The sequence below is a fragment of the Haemaphysalis longicornis genome, unplaced genomic scaffold, assembly GCF_048455015.1.
Source record: "Haemaphysalis longicornis isolate Haplotype H1 unplaced genomic scaffold, Haemaphysalis longicornis Haplotype H1 scaffold_10, whole genome shotgun sequence".
Taxonomy (NCBI): domain Eukaryota; kingdom Metazoa; phylum Arthropoda; class Arachnida; order Ixodida; family Ixodidae; genus Haemaphysalis; species Haemaphysalis longicornis.
The window spans coordinates 2,335,379-2,358,892 of NW_027526204.1; the positions used below are offsets into that span (position 1 = coordinate 2,335,379).

The window sequence follows — 23,514 nt, forward strand, 5'->3', positions numbered from 1 at the left end:
TTTGTACTTTGTTTGCAACTATGTCTTCAATAGCAGAGGTTAAACCGAATACTTTGCAGTGAAAACACTGCCCTCATCAGCTATCCTCTCTGCTACAGTAACTGCTGAGTTTAAAAAAACATAACCAGTGTGACCAGCTGTTTTTGAACCATCAGTAAAGTAGTGCCAATAGCTACTGTACTTGTATTTAAGTGCAAGAAATTGCTGGCGGAAAAATTGGTGTGGAAAATCTTTTTTGTCATAGTTTAACAAGGACAGATCACATTTGACGACACACTGGTCCCAGGGCGCTGCGGCCCCTGAGAATCTCAGAAGAGCTGACGGGCATACTTTTAAAGAATGTACTCCTCCAAGCGAAGGGCCATTCTCGACTTGTTCTCACAGAGCTCCTTATACCTATTCTCTCCAACAATTCACCGGCACAAGGAGGGCCATTTATGCATGCTATTTTGGCTGCACATATTCCACTTAGGCAGGCTCGACAGCATTGCACTCAACGTAAAGACTATCAACAGGGGAAGTACCTAAGGCCCAGCTTGTGCACTGGGTCGAGCAAGGTGCGAACAGACTGGCGGGCTGACCCATAAACCATGCAGCCATAATCAAGACGAGACCGTACAAGTGAGCCATAAATTCTCAGCATACATGCTGCACGGTCGGCCCCCCATGACTTGTGTGACAAAATTTTCAACATGTTAAGTGCACTCATGCAGGTCATTTTGAGTGCCTTTATGTGTGCCCCAAATGTTAATTTGGAGTCATAAACGATGCCTTAAAATTTATGCTCACTGTGCATATCCCTGATTTTTACTTCACAATACCGCATGAATACATGGCATGAATACCTCGTTTTCGTGTGACACACACACATGCATACTTCTCAGAAGAAAATAGAAACCCATTTTCATCTGCCCATCGTTGTTACCGTTTGACAGTAGTCTGGATTGGTCTTTCACAGACCGACTGGTTACATGACGAACAGGCAATGTGCAGGTCATCAACAAAAAGGGAATACATAACCGGTCGAAAGGTAACCTTTGCCAAGGAATAAAAAGTGTCACACTGCCCTGAGGTACTCCATTTTCCTGACTGAAAGAACACGAGAGTGCATTGCCTAGTCTCACAGTCAAGGTTCGTTCTTGAAGAAAATCTTGTACAGAAGAAAACATTCGCCCTCTGATTCCCATTGCCACCATATCCTGCAGAATTCCATGCCACCAAGTGGTATTATAAGCCTTAGCCATATCAAAAGAAGGTGGCAGAGCAACACTGATTGTTAACGAAAGCATCTCGTGTCATTGTTTCAAGACAAACAAGGTGGTCAGCTGCAGACTGAAACTGCCGAAAACCACACTGAAACCTATCTAGGTAAGCCGAACATTCAAGAACAAAGACCAATCTAAAATTGACTATCCGTTCAAATGTCTTGCACAGACAACTGGTCAGCATTATGGGTCAGTAGGCTTGATGGACAGTCTCGTGGCTTGCCATGTTTCAGTAATGGAATTACAACAGCCTTTCTCCATGCTTTGGGCTGCCTACCTGTTCTGCAGATTTTGTTTAAGAACTTGAAAAGCCCTTTGTGAGGAGGCGCTGCTCACCGGACAGGGGTCGGCAGGTCGAAGCGAGGAAGACGAGGTGTGTGCGAAGGCCGAAGAAGGGCGCGAGAGGGAAAGGAGGAGGAGGAAGAAGAGGTGGCGAGCGCTGGAGGCAAGAAACAGGTGGTTCCAGAAGCTCTCGGCTGGGCGAGAACGCCTAGGGGGTCTTCGTCACGGAGCCGCACATTCCTCCTGGAAGCTCTCAGCTGGGCGTCAACGCTCAGGAGATCTTCACACCGAGCAACACCTGGTCTCTTCCAGTAGAGACTGTCCACGGAACACCCAGGCCGAATACAACGTGTTGTTCATCGGCCCGGCACCGGCACAGCACCGGCCTCGACAAGGGCACCGAGCCCAGCGCACCGAGCCCAGCGCACCGAGCCCAGCGCACCGAGTCAACTCACCGACTGGGACCTACACGTGAGCGCGAACTATTTTGGGTAGTGAACTTTGTTGCGTAGTACATCACTGTCTTGTCTTGATTACGTTAATGTTGATTTATCTTTTTTGTCAGTTTTTTGTCACGTCAATACACGTTGTCCTTGTCCGCAGCCAACCGCCTCGTCCTTCTCCGCCTGGTCAGATTAACACCTCCCCGTTCGAAAAAACAACCTGCATCACACCCTTCTAAGCAACTGTCGTTTAGGTGCTGCAGAAAAGCATAGTGAATAAGGTCAGAACCAACAGAAGTAGCCTTGCACTGAGATAATGCTCCTTTAAGTTCAAACAATGTAAGTTCTTGGTTATAGTCCTTAGTGTTGTTGCTAGAATTTTTAATCCTGAGCTTTTCAGCATTAGCCTTGTGTCTCATGAACATGAACGTGTGTAGTTTGTATCACTAGAAACTTCTGCAAAGTGGGCAGCTAAAATATCCACTTGTCCATGCAAGAAATCGCCCGCACCATCGATAGAGAACAGCATCGGTACAGCAACCCACCTGCAGCTGCCTTTGACTTAGCGCACATGGTTCAAGACGTTTTTTGCGGGAGTGGTAGTGTTTATTGTGCTTACAAAGCTTTGCCATGAGTTTCGTTTTGCTTCTTTTCTGATTTTCCTGGCCAGAGCCCGGGCAGCTTTAAAGCTCAGACTAAAGGTAGGGAACACTCCCCAAGCCTTGTTCTGCTTTTTGCGGGCTTCACGACAGGCGTCGTTCCACCACGGCTTTGGTTGCTTAGGGATTCGCCCAGATGTTTGTGGGACGGCCACTTTAGCAGCGTTAAGGAGTTCCTCGCAGGTGCAGGTATTTGCCTCAGCTATGGACATGCCTCAGCTAAGTTCCAATTCGTCGAAATTGACAAGATTTTCCCCAGTCTGCTCTCTCGAGCCTCCCTCGGGGTGGCCAGCTTTTGAGGGCAGGCAGAAGAGGCTGCACTTCTCGCAACAAGGCGGGAAAGTGGTCACTTCCATGTGGATCGTCCACTGCACTCCACTTTAAGTCCAGCTGATGCCCCAACACAAACGTCTAGTGCGGGAAAGCTTCTGGTACTCGTCGAAAAGTGTGTCTCGTCGCCAATACTGAACACAACAAGACTGTCAGCAGTTAGCCCATTAGTTTTCCCCAGCTGTCGATTTTGTCACCTCCCCACAGGCAGTGATGGGCAATAAAGTCTCCCATAATAACAAGTGGTGCAGGCAAGTCCTCAACAAGGTCATCAAGCTCCTGTAATGACACATTATTGTAACAAGGTAGCAAATTGGGCGAGTTGGATAGCATTCATGGTGGTCAGCGTGAACGAAAACAACACAAAAAGAAGAGAATTGTGAGCTCGACCAACGCCTGTGTCGTCTATTCTCTTCTTTGTGTGTTGTTTTCGTTCGCACTGACCACCATGGACACATTATTGGACTGTAGCAGATGAACTAGTTTTTCAACATGGCGCGGGTACGTGTACGGCTCCGTCTCTTCCATGGAATTTGTATTCACTTCTTGCTGTTGCTGCTCGTTCTGACCCGTGCCTTCACGTCGAGCCCTCAACCTGATGCCCCGGGACTCCGCGGCTACGGCATTTTCATCGTGGGCGCCGACGCACAATGTGCGACGGGCTGTTTTCCTGGCCTGCCAAGCAAGCCTAACGCGCTAGTCCTGGCGCGTCTGCGGCACTCGGCGGTATGCCTTCTGTTCTGCGTCGGCACTGAATGGCTTGCCCATTCTTCTCTCCTGCTTTCCGGTGACGTCGCGTTAAATCCCGGACCCCATCCAGTGTGCACTCGCTGCATGAAACAGGTTTTAGACTCCCAGGACGCACTGTGCTGTGATATTTGTGACAATTGGTTTCACCGTGCGTGTGTTTACGTGTCCCTACCCGACTACCGGAAACTCGGCTCCAGTAATTCCCCCTGGTATTGCTTAAGTTGCTCCCTCCCAGACTTCGTGGACGATTTGTTCGGCGATTCGGCTGCCTCCGCTCATGCACCCTCCCGAGCTCCCGACTCAGCGCCATCTGATAGACCCCGAAGCTCACACAAGGCGACTACGTTTTGGTACGGCAACTGCCGGAGTGTTCGGAACAAGCCGCCTGATCTCCGCGCGCATGTGTCGTCGCTCCCGCCGTGTTCTGTTGTGCTTCTCTCAGAAACTTGGCTCGACGCGAGTGTTACCGACGACGAGCTGTTTAACACGGACGAGTACATTGTGTTCCGGAGAGGCCGTGGTGGTCGCGATGGTGGCGTCCCTGCCGCTTTCCCGACGTCGGCGCGTGTGTTTCGTCGCACGGATCTCGAGCACAGCGAACTCGAGGCGCTGTTCGTGGAATTGTACCTTCCTCGTAGAGTTGTCTTGGTTTGCTGTGTATACAGCCCACCCTCCTCGCGGGAAGCGTCGTACAGACTCCTTGATGCGTCACTGCGGGCAGCTTCAAAGAAAAACTACTCCGACACTTTGATATTTGGGGACTTTAATGCACACGTCGACTGGTTTGGACACGAAGACCCTATCCCTCGTGACCAGCCAGATGACCTTTTGCTAGACATTGTATCATCTGCCGGGCTCACGCAGGCTTGTGTGTCGCCGACGTACACGACACGTGAAGGTGCAGCCAGCTTCTTGGACTTGCTGTTTGTGACTGACCCCACGCGCGTTCTTTCCTGCGAGACCACTGAGGGGCTGGCCGGCAGTGACCATCTTGGCATGGAGCTTACCTACGCTGCTACACTCCCACGCAAAGGGCACCACGCCCGTGCACTTTGGAAGTTCGGGCAGACGGACCACGGCCACCTCGCGCACCTCGCCCCATGGTGCATTACCACGTCGGGGACTGACTCCCTCCGTGACTTTGACCTGTGGTGCGACCTCGTCGAAGCCATCCAGAAGGAATGCGTGCCCCTCCGCGCCTGCTCCTCGAAACGGCGTTACTGCCCGTGGATAACAGCGGACATCATGAAGGCAGCAAGAATCAAGAGAGCGCTTTTCAAGAAGGCCTCACGATCTCACTGCCCAGATGCCCTAAAGGCCGCCAAAGATCACCAGCGCCTGTTGAAAGCATCCATTCACGCTGCACACCGCCGTTACATCGCTAGCATAGCTGAGAAGGCAAAGGACGACCCAAAGGCCTTCTGGTCCTATGTGCACCGCCTACACACATCTCGTCAGCAGCGAAGTTTCAAGGCTAATGGGAAAGTGGTCGATGCCCCTGAAGAAGTAGCAGCTCTCTTTGCAGAACACTTCAGTTCCGTATACAGGCACAGCGACGGTCCACTGCCTCCGGTTACAGCGGCCCGCTCGTCCTCATCCCCAAGCAGTGTCTCCCCTACCCTGGAGTCAGTTACCTTCACACCGGAATCAGTCTCTGCTGCCGTTGCTAAAATCAAACCATCGCAGAGTCCTGGCCCAGACCACATAGCCCCTATATTCTTCAAGTTGATCGCGCAGCACACCCTGCCATCCCTCACCAAAGTGTTGCAGGCCCTATTCGATGCCGGTGCTGTCCCAGACACATGGAAACGAGCACTAGTTGCCATCGTCCATAAGGGGAAAGGGAAACCAACGGACAAACCCCAGCACTATCGACCAGTGTCAATAACGTCTATCATCTGCCGCACATTCGAACGCGTTGTGAACGAGCAACTCCTCGACTTCCTGGAGCGCACCAGCTACTTGTCCAACGCCCAGCACGGGTTCCGCCACAACCGTAGCTGCGAGACTGCCTTGGCAACGCTGACTCACTTCGTAAGCGACCAGCTCGACAACCGTAAAGAAACTGACCTCGTACAGCTCGACCTGAGCAACGCCTTCGACACCCTCCACATTGCTCTCCTGATACAAAAAATGTTCAGTGCTGGTGTCCGAGGCACCCTCCTGAATTGGACTTCAAGTTTTCTCTCCAACCGGCACCAACGAGTTGTATACCGCGGTGCGCGCTCAGCCGACATGCCAGTGCCATCAGGTGTGCCACAAGGATCGGTCCTGGGCCCCACGTTGTTTCTGATCTACGTAAATGACATGCCCAGGAACGAAAATTTCCTGCTCGTCCAATACGCAGACGACACATCTATTCTTGGCCCCTCGTTTCGCCCTCCACCTGCCACGGCCTTCAGGCTTACCTCAACGAAATCGCCTGCTGGGCCAGCACCAACTACCTCCGGCTCAGCCCCGCCAAAAGTTGCACGATGCGATTTAGCAGCTCCCGGACAGTGCAAAAGCCGTCGTACACCCTGCATGGCGAGGCTGTTACGGTGACCGACTGCGTGACCATCCTGGGAGTGCAGTACGTCCGGAAATTAGACTTCCATGCCCATGTGGCCAGCGTCGTCGCAAAGTCGCGCCGGACCCTGGGCTTTGTCACCCGTGTGACCAAGCAGTGTGACCCGCACGCTTTCCGGCTACTGTACACGTCACTTGTGTTGCCCCTGCTTGAGTACTGTAGCCGGTGTGGTCACCACCACAGCAGCACCTCGTGGCGCGAATAGAGAGTGTACAGAGGAGGGCATCTCACACATTAGTCTCTCGTTCCACAGGTCCTGCAGCCCGTCTACACTACGAGGAGAGGCTCGTGGTTGCTAAGTGGCGTCAATTGGCCTACCGCTGGGACATTGGCCGTGTTCGCCTCCTGTGCCGCGTCTTTGATGGCTCTCTGTCTGGAACTTTCCTGTCTTCGCAGGTGCGCGTGAGCAACCGCACTGACCAACCCCAACCGATGCGTGCACGAACTGCTAGGCATAGCACGTCCCTCGTTCCCGCTGCTGTACGAGGGTTCCTCTCACTGCCGGCAAGCCAGCGCAAGCCTCTGCCCCGTGGCAAAGAGGAATCCCTAGAGCTGTGTCGCTCGTATGCACGCCTCCTTCTGACAAGTGCCCCCTAGTCTCCTCCACGCCCCGCCATGTACTATAAGTCTATATTATTCTCTGTGTGTCCTTGCGTGTTCTCTTCCTGCGTTTCGTGTATGTCCCTACAATCTCTCTGCTGTCACTTTTTGTCTCTGTTGTCGTCTTCTTTTCGTTTGTTTTTCTTTCCAATCCTTGTCTATTTATTCAATGCGTTTTACGCTCCCTCTACCCACTCAGTGGCGGGCTAGCAGGCGCACCTGCGTAAGGGTCTCTACCTTTCTGCCTAGCCGTGCACGCCACTGGGTGGGCACACTGACTTTGCAAAAAAAATTATTATTATTATTATTATTATTAAGTGAGACAACAGGGACCAGCTTGTTGACATGCACTTGTGCTGCAACGGCCTCCAGTGTATTGACTTTAGAATTATGCCCTGTGCCACAACCAGAGCCACACCCCCTGAACCGCGGGTGCAGCCTTCTCTGTACTTTCTGAGGAGGTGGTAATTGTGGAGAGTTTTGTCTTTTTGTAAAGTTTGTTTCCTGCAACGCCACTACTTGGGGTTCATATTCATCTATAAACCTGTGTTGTGGATTCGACCTCTACCGTTCTAGTGCATGAAGGGAACTGGCATTCCAGTTTGTCTGGATCAGCTACAACTAGATTTTCTTTGCTCACTCCTTTCCTGCCACTCCTTGCAGGGCTGTTGGACGAGTTCTTCCCAGTGCCCTTGTGGGGCCCCGGAAGGGACGAGGTCGAGGGAACCACCTCCACAGAGGGCAGGTGGCTGCACAGCCTCGGGTGCCGAAGCACATGCTGTGGCTGTGCGGGCTGCTGCAGGAGCTAACCTGCCACCTCGTATAAACGAGAAGCGCTTCTTGACCTTGGGAGGCATTACTTCTTTTTCCTCTTGAAATCTTTTACCCTTCCTCGAGTAGGGCATAGTTGGCACACTTCGTTTCCTGCGCCACGCACGAGTTCCACATATGATCAGTACTGGCGCACTTGGCACAAGTCTTTTTGCCACAACACCTCTGGCAACTAAAGCATACTCGATGGACAGTTTAAGAGATTCAGGAAGCTTAGAGGAGTTGGCAGTCAGGTGATGTCAATGACACGCCTGACAGCAGTACCATTTTCCTCTTGCAGGCCCTCAAGAATTTCATCCTCTGTGAGGTCTGCAAGGTCAGGATCCAAAATCACTCCTTGGCATGAGTTTAGGCTTCAGTGAGCCGATACTATTTGCGAACCTCTCCATTGCCAACACTGCATCAGCCTGGGCTCTGTTGTCGCATTCAGTGAGAATACCTCCAGAGGACATCTTTGTAGCTTTACATTTACCACCAAGGACAGCTTCCAGTTCTTTAGCGACTACGAATGGCGAGGCCTTTTGTAGAGGGCACTGGCTGTTGGTGGATTCGATAAGAAGAAATTTTGGAAAGCTTTGCTCTTTTAGTTGGAATGGGACCCTCGATACAGGGTAGTTTCCGAGCCCGATCAAGAGAAGGTTTTGTCGCAGCCATAGACCAGCAAACGTTCCGCAGCTATGCTGGCCTTGGAGACAGGAACGCAGACCTGCGTTGGCCATATGTGGCCACTATAACCCTGCATAAAGAAACTTAGGCTGGCCATTCACGCAGGGTTAACCCTTGCCACCTGGAAGAGGAGATCAGAAAGCAGAAAAATAGAGGTCAGGAAAGAAGACGGGAAAGTGAAACAGTGGAGAGGGAGGCGAAAAGCAAGAACGGCCGTGTGTACGAGATTTCGGCGCACGATAAAGATCCCCAGGTGGTCGAAATTAATCCGGAGCCCTCCACTACGGCGCGCCTCATCGCCTGCGTTGCGTCGGCGCGTTAAACCCCCACAATCAATCAATCAACAGTGGAGAGGGGGACCGGACAGGCAGAGGGGTCAGTCCCGGGGTGCCGCCTTCAAGAAGCGAGGGCCAAAGTGCAACCTCGGTGTCGGCTCATCCACCAGGTTCCCCTTCTCCCTGGACAAGCCATGCACAGCCTAAAGAGAGGGTGGGTCCAAGCCACATGGGCTCGGGGCCCGTCACCGTGAACACACAAGGTGCCCCTTCAGGGTAACATTCACGAGTGTTACCTTGAATATTAATACTGCATAAATGAAATTGCAATTCTCTGAAACCGATAGCTTGAAGTAGCTCAGGGTAACACTTACCAGTCAATTAACCTGGTCCAAACACATCTGACTTTCTCTGCCCATCTGCTTGCCGCAAACGTGGTCTCCTACAACACCGGCCCCCGCGCGATAAATTTTACAAGACATTAGTTAGGTCTAGATTAGAATATGCATGTATTATTTGGGACCTGCCCTACAAGACATTAACAAACTTGCCATTCGCTTTATATACAATCATCACAACAGGCATGATGACTCTCCTAGTAACCTCCTTAGAATCTCGGAGGAAGCTTACTAAGCTACACTTTCTATTTCAACTCTGGCATCGAAATTTAAGGCTCGACCCCTCTACCTACCTGCAGCCCTCAATCATTGGACCCAAACGACATCACCATTTTGGTGGAATAACTCTCGTTTTTGCACAAACTGATCAATATAAAGAGGATTCGCTCTTCCAAAAAACTATAACCGATTACAAAAACCTTCCCAGCCACATATTTCTGTCAGAAAATGTACTCCGATGCACCAAAAATTTCCTCAACATGTAAAAGTTTTGCTGCCACCTGTTCTTATGCCCATTGCAATGTTTGTTGATTTGGTTTATAAATGGTTTCCTCTCGTTCAGTTCATGCTTTTTCCTTCCTACATACCAGAGTGGTTTTCAGCTGATTTTTTGTTTACTCTTTGTCTGCCTTGTTACCATGGATCGAACAGCACTGTATCCTGTACCCACTCCTGCCTGGGCTTCAGAAAGGTCCTGCACTATATTGCAAATGCAAAAAAAATAATTACTGCCCATACAAATGTGTCTTTACAGCAATGTATTTATATTTAGATGTGAGGACAATTGTAAAGGAACACTGAAGCGAATTTCCCGCACATCTGTTTTTGTTTGAATAGCATAGACTTGCTCAAATGAACCGACGTTTCATTGTTCATCCAGTTGATAAAGCAGTGCTTAATTGTTAGCGCCTAAAAGAAGAAAAAATACCATGCAACATTTGCAGCGGCTGCAACAACTACAGCAGCGACTTGTGTTTTTGTTTTGAGATGTGATTGGAAGATGTCCAAGATTACAGCTGTTAAAGCCAGTTTCAGTTTCGGTTCCGTGCGACTAGCCGGGCATCTGACATTGTTGTTGGTTGGCACTCTCGATATCTCGGGAATCGGCATACCCCGTGTGGGATTGTGGGAACCTGTGATCCCAACTTGGTACGCGGTTAGATCCGGGCGGCTCTTCAACGATTTGGCGCAAGAGGATGGCAACTGCAGGGGGCTTGCTTGCAGCTCGTGAGATGGCGCCATCGCTTCGGCTCCCACGAGTGTGGAGCTCGGGGGATTGCAACGGCAGGGAGAGAGACTTCGGCTACAGCACTCGTCGCGGCTGGCTGGCTGCGGCGAGCGGAGACTTCAGCAACGGCCCTCGCCGAGCCGGGAGATCACGGCGTGTGGCGATGGAGTGACCCAGCAACTTCCCCTCCAGCCTGGACAGGCCATCGTCCCCCAGTGGTGCCAGAGGACTCCGCCCACACAAGCAGCACGAGACCCGTTAACGAGGTAGAAGACAGGAGGGTGGTTCTGGGGAATAAACCCCCTCAGAGGCTGGCCCTTCTCTCTTGCCTGCCTGACCCGGCGGCTGGCTGACTCTGTGGGAGGGTCGGCGAGCCACGCAGTCAAGCCGAGCCTGCCAGAGGAGCTGTCACGTGAAACTTCACTTCCGGACAAATGAATGTTTCCGAGTTCCACTACTGCATCTATAAGGCACCTTTAAATAACCTTGCAACAAAAAAGTGGGGAAACTTGCACTAGGTCGTGCAAGGCTTAAACCGCAGTGACGCTGCAGGATTTCTTCCTACGTGAGCAGTGAAGGACACATCACCACTGCACGAGCTGGGGATGCTGGGCAGTCGCCGCGGGGCATGCGCTCACGAGCATTCAGCATTTTTTCGGTATTCTTAATGCATTACGTGCCACACATTACGCCCAGCTACAATGGTCTGCTGTTAATATGGTGCTTTTTGCAGCCACACGTAACTTTTGAAGCTGCTGGCGAGCCATGCTAAGGAGAAGTGTAACCTTCCTACCCAATACATGATGGAGGCCAGATTCCCCTCTAGTATATACATCACTCCCAGCGCCGGTCCCTGGGCAAGAGGCGACGGGTGGCTCACCTTCTTGCGGACGCCCTCCTGGGAACTGTTGAGCTTGGCCAGCACAGGCAGGAGGAACTTGGACAGCACCGACTCAAACTGCTCGTCCGTCTCGGCCGTCACAAAGCGCAGGAACACACGCTCCATGAGCTCTGCGGCGGCAGGGGATTCTGTCTTCACTTTCACTCCAATCTAAACCATGTTAGGAGCACAAGCGAAAAAATGCCTGGCGACTACGATACAGCACGATGAAAAATTTGACTGCAGCGCAAATTGCAGTCTTCTCAATCATAGCGCATGGCTACTGCACCTCAGACAGTGGTTGTGTGATCAGTTATCAGGTCGTTGTAAATCGTGTTTGAACCTCCTGTGCAAATGCCGCGTGGTTCGGATAAGCCGCGCAAAGAAGTGGGCGACGAAGGACCAATGCGCACCTCCAATGCACGTGCTGAGCTTCTGTAAACTTTAAAGAACAGGACGCTTGCTTTCATGGATGCCTGGTTTTGCGTCGCCTTTCTTGGGCGACACTAGACACAAGGGCACGGTTTTCCCACTTGTCTCGCGCAGCCGCGGCATGCGGAGTTCCCCCTCACACTTTACTTCTTTGCTTTTATGCTTGCTCTATCTCATATATCTTTGGTGTCCTCTTCCTTTTCTCGCTTACATTGAGGGACGATGGCGCTGTGAGGAGCGGGCACTTAAGAGCTTGCGTTCTAAAAGCCTATAAAGGCTTGACAGTGTCTGTGCCCCGTAGCATGGCACACAGCATGGTCGAAAGAACAACACTAAAACTGTGCTGCGGTTTCCCTCCTTCGGACCACCGCGGCTGAGGCAGTGAACACTTCCCCAGAAGCAGCACTCGGGGCTGATCCAGCCAGGGAGTCTTCCATTTAAAGTAGCTTTGAAGAGCACAGCATTTGCGCAGTTCTGGAGCAGCACACCGACAACATTGGGTCACCTTTCAGGTTGCACAGAAGCAAACTTAAGGCACGAATAGAGCGCGCTACTATTCCCCAACTATAAACCCCCATGATAAGAAGAGGTGCAAATAAAAACGCACTGGTGGAGTAAAATCAAGAGACAGGACTTGCACCCCTTCAAACTAAGCTCTATTCCGCTAACACACACAGGCCCGACGATTTCGTAGGTACTGAAAGGGTGGGGGGAAGGCAGGTCATGGAGGGGATAGCAAACTTCGAGACACTTTAAAAGAATCGACATTTGGGAAATGCAAAATTACACCCACCTTCCCACGAGGGAACCCTGATGTGATGCGACGCATCAGGGGGGAGCGTTTGGACTGACACTGGCATTGGATTGCATCAGTCCACTCGCTGAAGGGACTGTCGCTTCCATCACGTCTTCATCGGAAGATCTTGCACGGAGGTATCGTCAAGCAGTCAAGTCAAGTGCGAGAGCGAGCGCTGGATGAGAGCAAGCGTGGAAAGGAGAGGAACCGGGGGGGGGAGAGTCGCGCGCATGCGCACACATGCGCGCACCCAGAGCAGCGAAGCGCACACGCGCAGCTGTTGCTATGATAATGAGACGGAGTGAGAGTGTTGCGCACAGCTGTCGGAGAGAAGAACGGTGGAGAGTTGAGCATGTGCAGTGAGCGTGTGGGCAACGCCGCGATGCAGGAAGGACATACCCCCGAGCAAGAGATGCGTCGCATCTAATATTGGTTTAACATCTTGAAGGGCACCGTAGCAGACAAATACACGAGAAAAAGGCTACAGGACAACCGTGAGTGTCCCGTCATCTTATTTGTCTCGTGTAATTGTCTGCTTCGCTGCCCTTCAAGATGTCACAATGTGCACTTGATAACCATGTTTGAACACATGATAGCTGAACACATAAGCCACTGGCTATTGTCAGGTTCGAGGGACAATAATAACTAGAGGAATACACTTTGGAAACTTCGTTTGTATAATACTAGAAACCCACAAAAAATAAAACAGACAGACTACAAAGTAACAATAGCTAAACACAGTGAAGAGGTAGAGACAACAGTAGCATACCTGCCAGGTTTGCCGGGATGGCATTAGGGAGATCTGACCGGAGGGGGGGTTGCAGCAACAACAGAATGGGTAACCTTACAGACTTTTTTTTTCATTAACTTACAACATAGCAGGAAATGAACTGTTTCTTTGTCCAAACTACCAGTAAGTTACACCACTTAAGTGTTCGACGTGGCTGCCGCCGCCCCTTTCAGAAAGTCCTGGAAATAGTACTGCAAGCGCAATACAAAACAGCGGGAACTGAACTGTTTTGTCCATTCGTCTAAACTAACAACAAGCTACACCACTGGAGACTTGCTAAATCTTCAGAGCTGCCATCCAGAACGACCGTGCTCGTGCGTAAATGAAAGTGGCGGTGGCGCTGCGCTTTCATCAACAGTAAATTAAGAATGGGACGAACAGGTTAACCGTCTGCGCATGGGCGACTACGCTTTTTTAACACTTCACTGATAACGATGCCGATTGGTGTCGGGTTCAGGTATACCTCCGGCGAATTGTGGCCAGACTGGGAAAAAGATTTGGCCAAAAACGGGGGCGTTTTCGGGAGATTTTTGTTTTGGTCGTACAATCGTACCAAACCATAAAAATTCGGGAGTCTCCCGGAAAATTCTGGAAACCTGGCAGGTATGCAGTAGTAAGAGGTGAAATAAAAGGGACTCGAGGAGTGAAGGAAAACGACACACAGTACATGGTTTTAGCTTGAGGGCGTCGGCACGTCCGGTCCTTGGGTCACACGTCTGGTAGTTCAGAGGTCACGTCTCATAGCTTGTGGTAGTGCAGTGCACTCGAGCTTCCGTCACCGTCATGGGGCACACAGCTCTCTGGAAGCGACACTGTCTGTCACTGACGCCCGGCGAGACGACTTCCTTGCGGAGGAGATGTCTTGGAGGTTGCACCTGTGGAGGACCTCTTGGGCACAGCATGGGTCCGGTCGCCCGTCCATCCCGGTCACGCTCCACGCTCCCTCGCCTCTTCACAGGATCTTTTCCTCAGCCGGCCACTGTCGCTGGCAGCTTTTCATTGGCCGGCTCGTGAATGCGGAGCGAGTGACCCCGCAAAACGATGGTGCTCTCGGGTTATGAAACATACCCGCACAGCGTGTCTGGTTTATTGTCGTCTTCTTCGTGTTCACTTCATGGCACTATGCAGTGACCACAGTCCAATGTTTGGCAGCAGAAAACTCCCGCACATTGCTTTTTGTTCTGTTTTTCTCAAAAGTGCAGCATGCTCACAGCAATCAGCCAAGTGCACGAAAGGCAGAAAAAGATTGCGCTTTGCAGCCACCTGCGATGTCAGTCCCAACAAAAGTGGAAAAACAGCCTCCTCTTTCTGCACATCAGCTGGCCAGAAACAGCTCGCAAAGTGAGCTCACACCCTCCTGAGGGCTCTGATTAGCCTTTGCAGGGCATTTCTGTAGGAAATGTTTGACACAACCTGGCATTTGCAGATATATTAATTGAAGGATGGTGGAATAGTGAAAGCCTTTCTCAACCATTCCAACAACCTGCTTTACAAGGCAGATTTCCATACAAGCCTGCTAACAACCACTGCAAGCATGACAACACGCGGGAAGCATAACCGTCAGACTTAAAGGGGCCATGAAGACAACATACAGGTTTGTTTTATTGAAAAGAAAAAAAATACAACTACGAGAAAAGAGCAACTACATCACATATCAACAGCTCAGGGTGTGATGGCAAAATGTGCCTTCGCAAAGGCAGAACACATGCTGCATTGCAGCTCGCCTGGGGGCGCGCTTCAAGCGACCTCGCAGTTCCAACCCCCTTGGCATGCGGGGAACGGGTACAGAGTTGGTAGGGCAAGGACGTACAACCCTTTGGCACAGTGCGCACGGGCAGAGCTTGGCTGGGAAAGCCATTGTGACCACTGAACGCTGCATCAAGTGGCGACGATTTTCGCATTTGGCGAACAGCGCGGGGCGGGACACGTCATCCACTTTCCCAGCTCTATGCACCGTCATCCCCGTCACTCCAGAAATACGAGCGAAATCACTGTTCACGTAAGAAAGACCTACACTGGCACGTCCCTTCGTTTGAACTGGCACATCGACCTCGGGCAGAGACGGAAGCTGTGCTTGGGCGATATACGCAAGCCCGTCTGCACTGAAACAGCAACGTAATAATAATCGATGTAAACAAGGCCACACCGGCCTTGTTTGTAGGGCACCAGGGCAGGGCAGGGCACCAGAAATGGTCGTATTACTACCGCTTTGCAACGTTCAGAAGGGCACCGGAAAAGTCGAAGGGTGCATTTCTTAATCCCACTCATTCGCTGCTACAAGCACCTGGAGCATGACAACCTAATTTACTTTTCAGAGTTCACCAAAATCAGCATACCGGTTTCGTCCGGGGTGTTAGCTTGGGCCATGACTTCAACTAACGCCGCCGCTTCTATTCACTCATGGAGATACTACAAAACTACCACGACCATGACTTTCCTTTCGTTGGAAAGGTTGGATTGGCTCGTTTTGGCAAAGCCCTAAATAAGAATAAATAATAAAATTGCATAAATATCGTTCCTAACTTTTTAAAATAAATATGTGTTGTTTTTAAAAGTGTAGATCATTCGAGTGAGTGAGTGAGTGAAAACTTTATTGCATAGCAGCCAGTAGTCCTAGACGTCGGCCAAGAGACCTGACGTTCAGGAACGGTGGACGAGCACTACTGCGCATGCGCCAACTAGACATCAAAAAACAAAGAAAGCGACTTTTTTTTTTGCCGGATGTGACGTCATGATTTTAAAAAAATGGCAGCTGTTGTACGGTTATTTCGCTCGCTGCGATCTTCTCGCTGTGATTTTTGTCTGCCGTTGCAGCGGTGCATAGGTGTTCGGCTTGCGATTGTGATAACAGCGCTCTCGAAGAACTTCTGGAGAGCACTCACGGTGGTGTGCAGCGTGTGATTGAGACGCTGAGTGTGTGCGGCCGCCTTATTGGCGCGTAATGCGTTACGACGGTGAACACGGGCGTTCTGCATCAGTTGTGCCGCCTCGATTTGCGAGAGTGATGAGCGCGCTCGCGACAAGCTTCTGCGCTGCATTTCATTGAGGCCGCTGGGCGTTTCGTCTCCGACGTGCGAGTGCGCGTATGCCTTCAACATCAAACGGCGGTGCTATCATGGCCAGCCGCGAACGATCGTTCGCACGAAACTCTTGTCGCTCACCACACGGTCAATGACTAAGAAATATCAAGACAAGACTATTGCGACCGGCCAGCCACGAACGATCGTTCGCACGAAACTCTTGTCGCTCACCACACGGTCGTTGACTAAGAAATAACAAGACAAGACTATTGCGACCTACAAAGGTGATTCCTGCGCGTCGCTTTGGTTCGTCGGACCCCGTGTCTTGTAATCGCTGCGTGCTGTCATAAGCTCCGGGACATTATATTCAGGAGGTCATGGTCTTGCTGCATATTCTTGTTAAATCATTGCAGAGGACTCTTGGCGCGCAGAAATGAAAAGTTTGTAATTATCCACGTTAGTTTCGTTGGTCTCCAGAGGGTTGCTTTCCTGACGAGCGTATTGATGCGTATATCGCGGTATGGGAGCTGTACAAATGTGTTGACGGATGTGGAGGGGCACACTTTGTAGCTGTTCTTGGGGCGCTGGATATACGAGGAGTTCAAGGGTGTCTCGTCTGGTAGGTGGTTGAGGCGGGAGGTTTGGGAGTGATGGTAAGCTTCGTGCAGTTTATCTAAGGTATTATGTACTTCCAGTTCGACCAACTTGCACGTGGGTGTCGAGAGGGCACTGTTCGGTCTGTGAAAATATTTATTTCGCCCACCGCCATATTTGGTGCCCGTTTGTGCTTCTGCTATCAGCCTTCGTCGTGTTCTGCTTGATCCTACACAGTGACAAAGTTTGATAACCGTAGCGGGACCCCGCACTACATGTGGCAGTGGGCCAAATTAACATTCTCAAATGCTATTTCCATAACACTGTTGGACACGAATTCTTGTAACTTTGTTCCTCCTGTGGCTACACAGCCCGTCACCATGATGCACAGCATATACTGAAAGTCACATGGTTTGTTGTTCCTATTTCAATGTATATTGATGGTACAGGTGCCGTCAGAAGTAATTGGAGCACGGGAGCTGTGGCCGAACCGCATCGGAGCGCCGTGTAGCTGCACCGGTGGTAAACGAAAGGAGCAGAACACGCATGCGCGCCTGCCGACGGTGATAGCCCATCTATACTTCTCAACCCATTTCTTTTAACGCGGCTTCGAGTGAATTATTCGCAGCATACTGGTCTCGGCGATGGCGCTGATAGCAGAGGTGGTATCTGGCAGCGTCGCTCACTTTCAGCGCCTGCGAGTTGCTGGAGAAGCGTCGTAATCGCTAGGGTCTGAAATTACAATTTTTCTTTTCTAATATGTTTAGGTGGGTATGCTATCAGCGCCATCGCTGAGACCAGTATGCTGCGAATAATTTGCTCAAAGCCGCGTTAAAAGAAGTGGGTTGAGAAGTATAGATGGGCTATCACCGTCGGCAGGCGCGCATGCGTGTTCTGCTCCTTTCGTTTACCGCCGGTGCAGCTACACGGCGCTCCGATGCGGTTCGGCCACAGCTCCCGTGCTCCAATTACTTTTGACTGCACCTGTACATAGGGCAGACAAGGCCCTAACAGGCAGTGGCGGGAGCATGCCGCATTGCTGACGACTTGAACAGAAACCGATTTGGTGCTCCACTCCAAGACTCAATGCACGCCAGGTGGCTACATGCCAGAATTTGATACGACGAGAGTGCTGAAGTTGTATGGCACAAAACAGGAATGAGAAATCTTTGAGGCCTATTGTGATAAAGGTGGGAGACAGATGCACTATAGAATACTGAATAATTAGTGTGAAGTGTGCAGCAGCTGTAATTGCTTTTTACATGTGGTGTTAAAGCAGTGTCACATGAAGGTTTTGTTTACTTTGTAATCACTCTCAGAGGGAAATGAAGCTTCGTTGATGAAGCTCATTCCTGTCTCTATCCTTTCCTTGAGTCATGCCTGACATTTGACCAAAATTTCCAAGATGAAGTCTCAACTAGCCTGCGTAGCCACCTTCGTTCAGTTCACTGTTTTGATGCATATTTAAGCACAAAACCCTGGGACGTCTACCATTAATCACTCATAAGAAACCCTTGATGCCCGCCACACTCACCACTACCACTTCCACAACTTTGCAAAAAACAGATGCAAGCACAGCCATGACAGATTTCACCGTGCTTCCCAGTAAGCATGTCCCTTTATCAAGAAGGATGCATCACACCTCAAGTACACTACGACGCATACAAAAGCTAGTGATCATCTACCTCATCTGGACATCACGCCTTTCTACAAGGGAATGAGGCGGCACACACTGCTGCCCTCAAATTTACTAGCCACGGATTCGTAGAAAGCAGAAAAGACCTGCCAGATTCCCTCACCAACCTCTAAGTCCAAAGCCGTTTTACAGATGCCTACAAACCCACACATACTACAACACAACATATTACCCAACAAGTGCCCCTATGAATGCCCACCCTGAAAAGGAAGGAAGGAGAGAGAGAGAGAACAAACACTTATTTCTAAGTCCAGGTCCTAATTTGAAAGTTCAATTTACCGGATCTGCGTAGTACTCCTGAATGCCTGGTCCTAATTTGAAAGTTCAATTCACCGGATCCACGTAGTACTCCTGAATGCCTGTGCGGATCCGGTGCATGTGTTTGTAGAGAGCTTCCTGGGCAGCCTGGATGTTCACTGTTGGCGGGGGAGACAGCCAGATCTCCCAGGAGGTGATGAAAGTGAGGGATTGGGTAAGAGATGGAGGGGTGAAGTCCCAATTAGAATGAGGGATGGATGGGTAGGAAGAACAACTGGGTCAGGAAGGATGGCCAGGGCGCCGATAGATGCGGTGCGGAGGGGAGTGAACAGGTTTGAGCCTGTCGAATGAGGCACGCAGCCTCACGAGGTAGACGGGAACTGGGGGGTGGGTACAGGGTGCGTAATAGGCGTTGGGCTTGTAATTGGTAATGGCGGGAAGCGCGGTGTTGAGTACGAACCGTCGGCGGGTGGTACAAGGTTGGCCAGGACATGGGCAAACCCGGGAAAGGTACTCGGGTGAGCGCGTCTGCTAAGGCGTTTCCGCACATGCCAGCGTGGCCAGGAACCCAAACCAGTGTGAAGCGTGGCCGAGGATTCGATGCAAGTATCGGAGTGACAAAATCAGTGGTGTGTGGGTGGGTCTTATGGTTAGTGAAATTACGAAGGGCTGACTGACAGTCGGAGAAGATATATACTGGCGTTGTGGGAGGAACATTAAGAGTAGCGTGCTCTATTGCAAGGGCAATGGCGTATTCTTCGAGGGAGGTCGAATCCGGTGGAGAAAGAAAGGAAAGCAGAAGCCATGCCCGTTGAGTTTGAGGGGATGTGGGAGATAGTACAGGAAAGACAGAGCGGTTAAGCATCCAATCAACTGCACCCAATGCTTATCAGTGATTTCAAATAAATGCGTCAAACTTGCATGAAACACCTTACTGGATTTTTAATGAAGTTATTTGTGTAAATTATACACTTATACTGAAGTGACCAGGCAGTATATTTGAAGGTGTGTGAACATTCGCAACTTACAATACTGTGCGAGTACTTTTTGATATTCGATTTGCAGCTCTGTTTCAAATATTTGAAATTTACAAATAGTAGAGGAACGAATGTTTGATCTATCTGAAGACGTGCAAACTTTCAAGCTTCACTACATGGTAAGACCTTGCGGGTTGGTTTTTCTGCATGACACCGAAGCCGTGCCAAAAGCCTAATGCAGAAGCCTTGCACCAAGCGTTTGCTAACTGTGGTGTATGTTAGGTCAAGTGCAACACTACGAAAGCAAAAGTTATAATCTAAAATAGGTTTCCTATAAATATAATAGCAGAAGTGAGAAATAAAACGTTATTGCTGGCTTGTTGGTGAGGTCCCACCGGCAACTAGCCTCCTTTCAATCAATGAGGAGAGTGGGGGGACTGCTGTCTATCATATTTAATATGCTTAGTGTGTTCACAGTATTTTGAGGAACCCATTTTTCTTTATGGCAATGTATGCAAAATTCTTGTTGCACTGGTTTGCATGTCTATGTTTTATTTTCTCTGTTACATTAAATTTTTTGTATGTCAAGCGCAAGTACCTGAACAGAGATGTGTCTAGTTCTGACTGCCTAAGCTGTCTTTTTTGGTGTAGTTGTGTTTTATACACTCTAGAAACACCAAAACAAAGATAGTGTGGTTTGAAAATATTCAATTCGCAGCCAGCTTTTACTATTCGTATTCAAAAATATTTTATTGAAGTCACAGCCAAGTTTAACTTGTATTCAATTCGCAAACGCAAAGTTGATAATCACACACCTCTAAACATATATACAAAAGGTAAGTTGTGGTTTGTAGTGACAAAAAACACTCAGCTGCAGTGGCGTCGCTAAGGGGGGGCCGGGGGTCACTGGGCCCTGGGTACTAGCCCCTCGGTAAAGGGGGGGGGGTGCCACTTGTGCCCCTACAATGTGTAATGCTGACGTCAAAAACTGGAAGACAACTGTAACGAGACCACAGCTTTGGCCTGTTCAATTTACGTCCCCACCAGTCTATTCAAACTTGTTTCCTGGTACAATGGAAGAAAGCGAGGAGAATTTTGGCAACCAGGAATGTCGCAGTAGTTGAGGATGGGTGTGGCTTGAGGAGTTAATTGGCTGCAGGGTGAGCGGAGGCGAACAAGGAACGATTCCTGGAGAGGGGGTGCGTCGGTATACGACTGCGACGCTTGGAGGGGTGTTGCGAGCGAGCTTGCTTTTCAATGGGACGACAGGGGCCTAACAAAGCCCCTTCATCACGTCCACAACCACTGTTGGGGTGGCGGACGAGATCAGTAGGGAAGAGGAGTGAAGGGGGAGGCATCCAAGCCTACGAGACTTTGGTCATGTGTCCTCGGCAGTTATTTACGTGGCTTTTTTTACGCACATGAGATGTTGTGTACGGGTCATGGTGAATGTTTAGCATTTTCTGGAGTCTTCGCAGTGACGCGTCGGAGACCGTGTACCCCGGTCCGGTTGTCATATTTTCAGAAGGAAACCAAGGTGAAAATGACCTGAAAAAAAAAATATGGGGAAGATTGAATCTTGAGGAAGCGGGGACTGCTAATTAAAAAGAAACGAAAGTAAGTGTGAAACATGCAATGAAGGTTGGTGCGGGGGACCTAACTGTACAAAGCCTGTGTTGGGAGGAGGGGCGCATGTGGAAGAGGAGGGGTGGGAGCTCAGTTGTCCAACATTAGGCGAGACAAATGGGTTGTCGCGATTTCCCCTTGGTTGCACCAGATTCCTTCAGTGCTTGCACTAACCAACCAATTTGCGATTTAAGCAATCGCGAAGGATCTGATATCGGGTGTTGATAGCTCATATTTTTTATGTCGTTGACTTTCCTTCATTGTGCCCAGTGACGCAGCCAGCACATGTCAATTGCACGAAGATGGCATTATATGGAAGGGGCGTATCCTATGCGGCCCCGTGTAATTAAACTAAAAGAACAACGGACAACTAGCTTGTCGAACAAATTATGCAAGAAATAGAACAGTTATGTAGGCATTTATTTTATTTACCTAACTTTTAATCAGGTAAATCTACATTTTTTTATTTCATTCCCCTGTAAGTTAAAGCAATATAAATGAGTATCTGCGTTGTGCACATAAATAAAGCGGATAGCCGTGTGTTCATCTTCTTTCCATTTTATCATGGTTTTCGTGTGGCCGTCCCAAGGAGTTCTAAGTGAAGAAATATTTGAAGCTGATGACCTAAATATTTTGCTCTGGTAGATTCATCTTTTATGGTGGAGGGTGAGAAAAAAAAAGGACAGGACAACGAATTAAGTGCATAACAAAAAGATAAACGTCACCCACTTTCCATCATTAGGCATTCGATCTGCCGAGTGCTCCCATCCCGGAATATGGTCGGGAGACCCCACGATAATTGAGGTGGGAGTGAGGGGCAGTTTCTGTGTTAGTGAAAGGTTCTGCTGAGTGCTTTGTGAAAATTACTAGAAAAAAAATGTTGAAGACTGTGTGACAAAGGACAGGACGCCCGGTGTCGTATACACGATTTTTGAGCTGAGTGCCCCTCCCCATGCATTGGGGAGGAAAAATCTACTGGAACGACTCAGGCAGCATGACGACGTCCGGCTGCAAAACCGTCGCCCAGTACTGCAAAACATCAGACCGCAAAAAAGATTTCGGTGAAACGCTCCAGAAGCGTGACCAACTGGAGGAAAAGATGCAAAGAACATAAATCCTTCCCTCCGAACCCTCCCACTTGTGTACATGCGGGCACCGCGCTCCACAGCGAGGCGCTTTGTGAGTGACCGGCGCTACAACGCGACCCCAGTATCCCCTGAAGGAAGAGGGAATCGAGATTGGTCCCAAACGTCTTGTTCTTGGTTATTATTTTTGGTTGGAGAGGGCGATATTATTTCCTCAGCTACTGGGAAAAGGTTGTTTCATCTAGGATCTGTCTTGAGCTAGTCGACTGTACAACGACGTCAATGAAATCGTCACCAACACATCGGGATGGGCGCGACCGAACGGTTGTGAGCCAGCGTGTGGCTCTGATACACTCGGGCCCGTACGAATCTAATATTTTACTCAAGAGTTCTTTCTTTATCGCCTCATAACCTCCTTCGATTCAGATTTCCTCCATTGGCTGGTGGCTGCTTCACTGGTAAGCCCGAACCTCACATTTTATACGTTAAACTGTGTTCATTTTCCCAAGACGCCAATGTCAATTAACTTATTTGCAAATGTGTGGTGGAATCTTTTTACAACGTACGAAAGGAAGTGACAACATTGTCGCAGACAAACATCCACACGACTAGCCGTGCACTGGCCGCTTAGACGACTCATGTACGGCCAGTCGTCTCTTTCAACGCTAAATGTTCCCTTTCTATCTGCTTCCATTCTCAGTAATCACATAACCATAAAAATAAAGAGACCCGACAATGTATCTATTTCAAACGTACTGAAATTCTCACTTAGAGAAATTTCCAGCACTTGCATGCTGCCACAGAGGCTGCCTTTAGTGACAAACGGGCAGGCGCAGGCAGTTTTTCCTAATTTATGGGGCGGCCGTTTCTTTCACATAGTATACCACTTTTCCTGCACAATACTTGGAAATAGCTTTTTTTTAAAGTCCAGCTGTTGTTTATTTGCTGCGACAACGTCTATTTCTCCCCCAGCCTTCTTTCACCAGGCTCCGCCTGTGGTCCTTCAAGCATAATTTGTTCAAGGTGTGTTCCTAGACACAGGAAAATTGATGCGAATGAAGCGA

General features: G+C 49.8%; 1 protein-coding gene across 4 annotated transcripts in view; it reads right to left on the minus strand.

Annotated features, from left to right (window-relative positions):
- LOC144158118 (proteasome adapter and scaffold protein ECM29) overlaps positions 1 to 15,677 on the minus strand; it is a 293,901-nt gene extending 278,224 nt beyond the window's left edge. For all 4 annotated transcript variants that reach the window (XM_077688775.1, XM_077688773.1, XM_077688774.1 and 1 more), the window contains exons 1-2: positions 15,531 to 15,677; positions 11,177 to 11,307 (exon numbers count right to left, since the gene is read on the minus strand). In XM_077688775.1, the coding sequence (XP_077544901.1) occupies positions 11,177 to 11,307; positions 15,531 to 15,561 (162 nt within the window). In that variant the 5' untranslated portion in view covers positions 15,562 to 15,677. The remainder of the gene's footprint in view (positions 1 to 11,176; positions 11,308 to 15,530) is intronic.
- Positions 15,678 to 23,514: the final 7,837 nt, after the last annotated feature.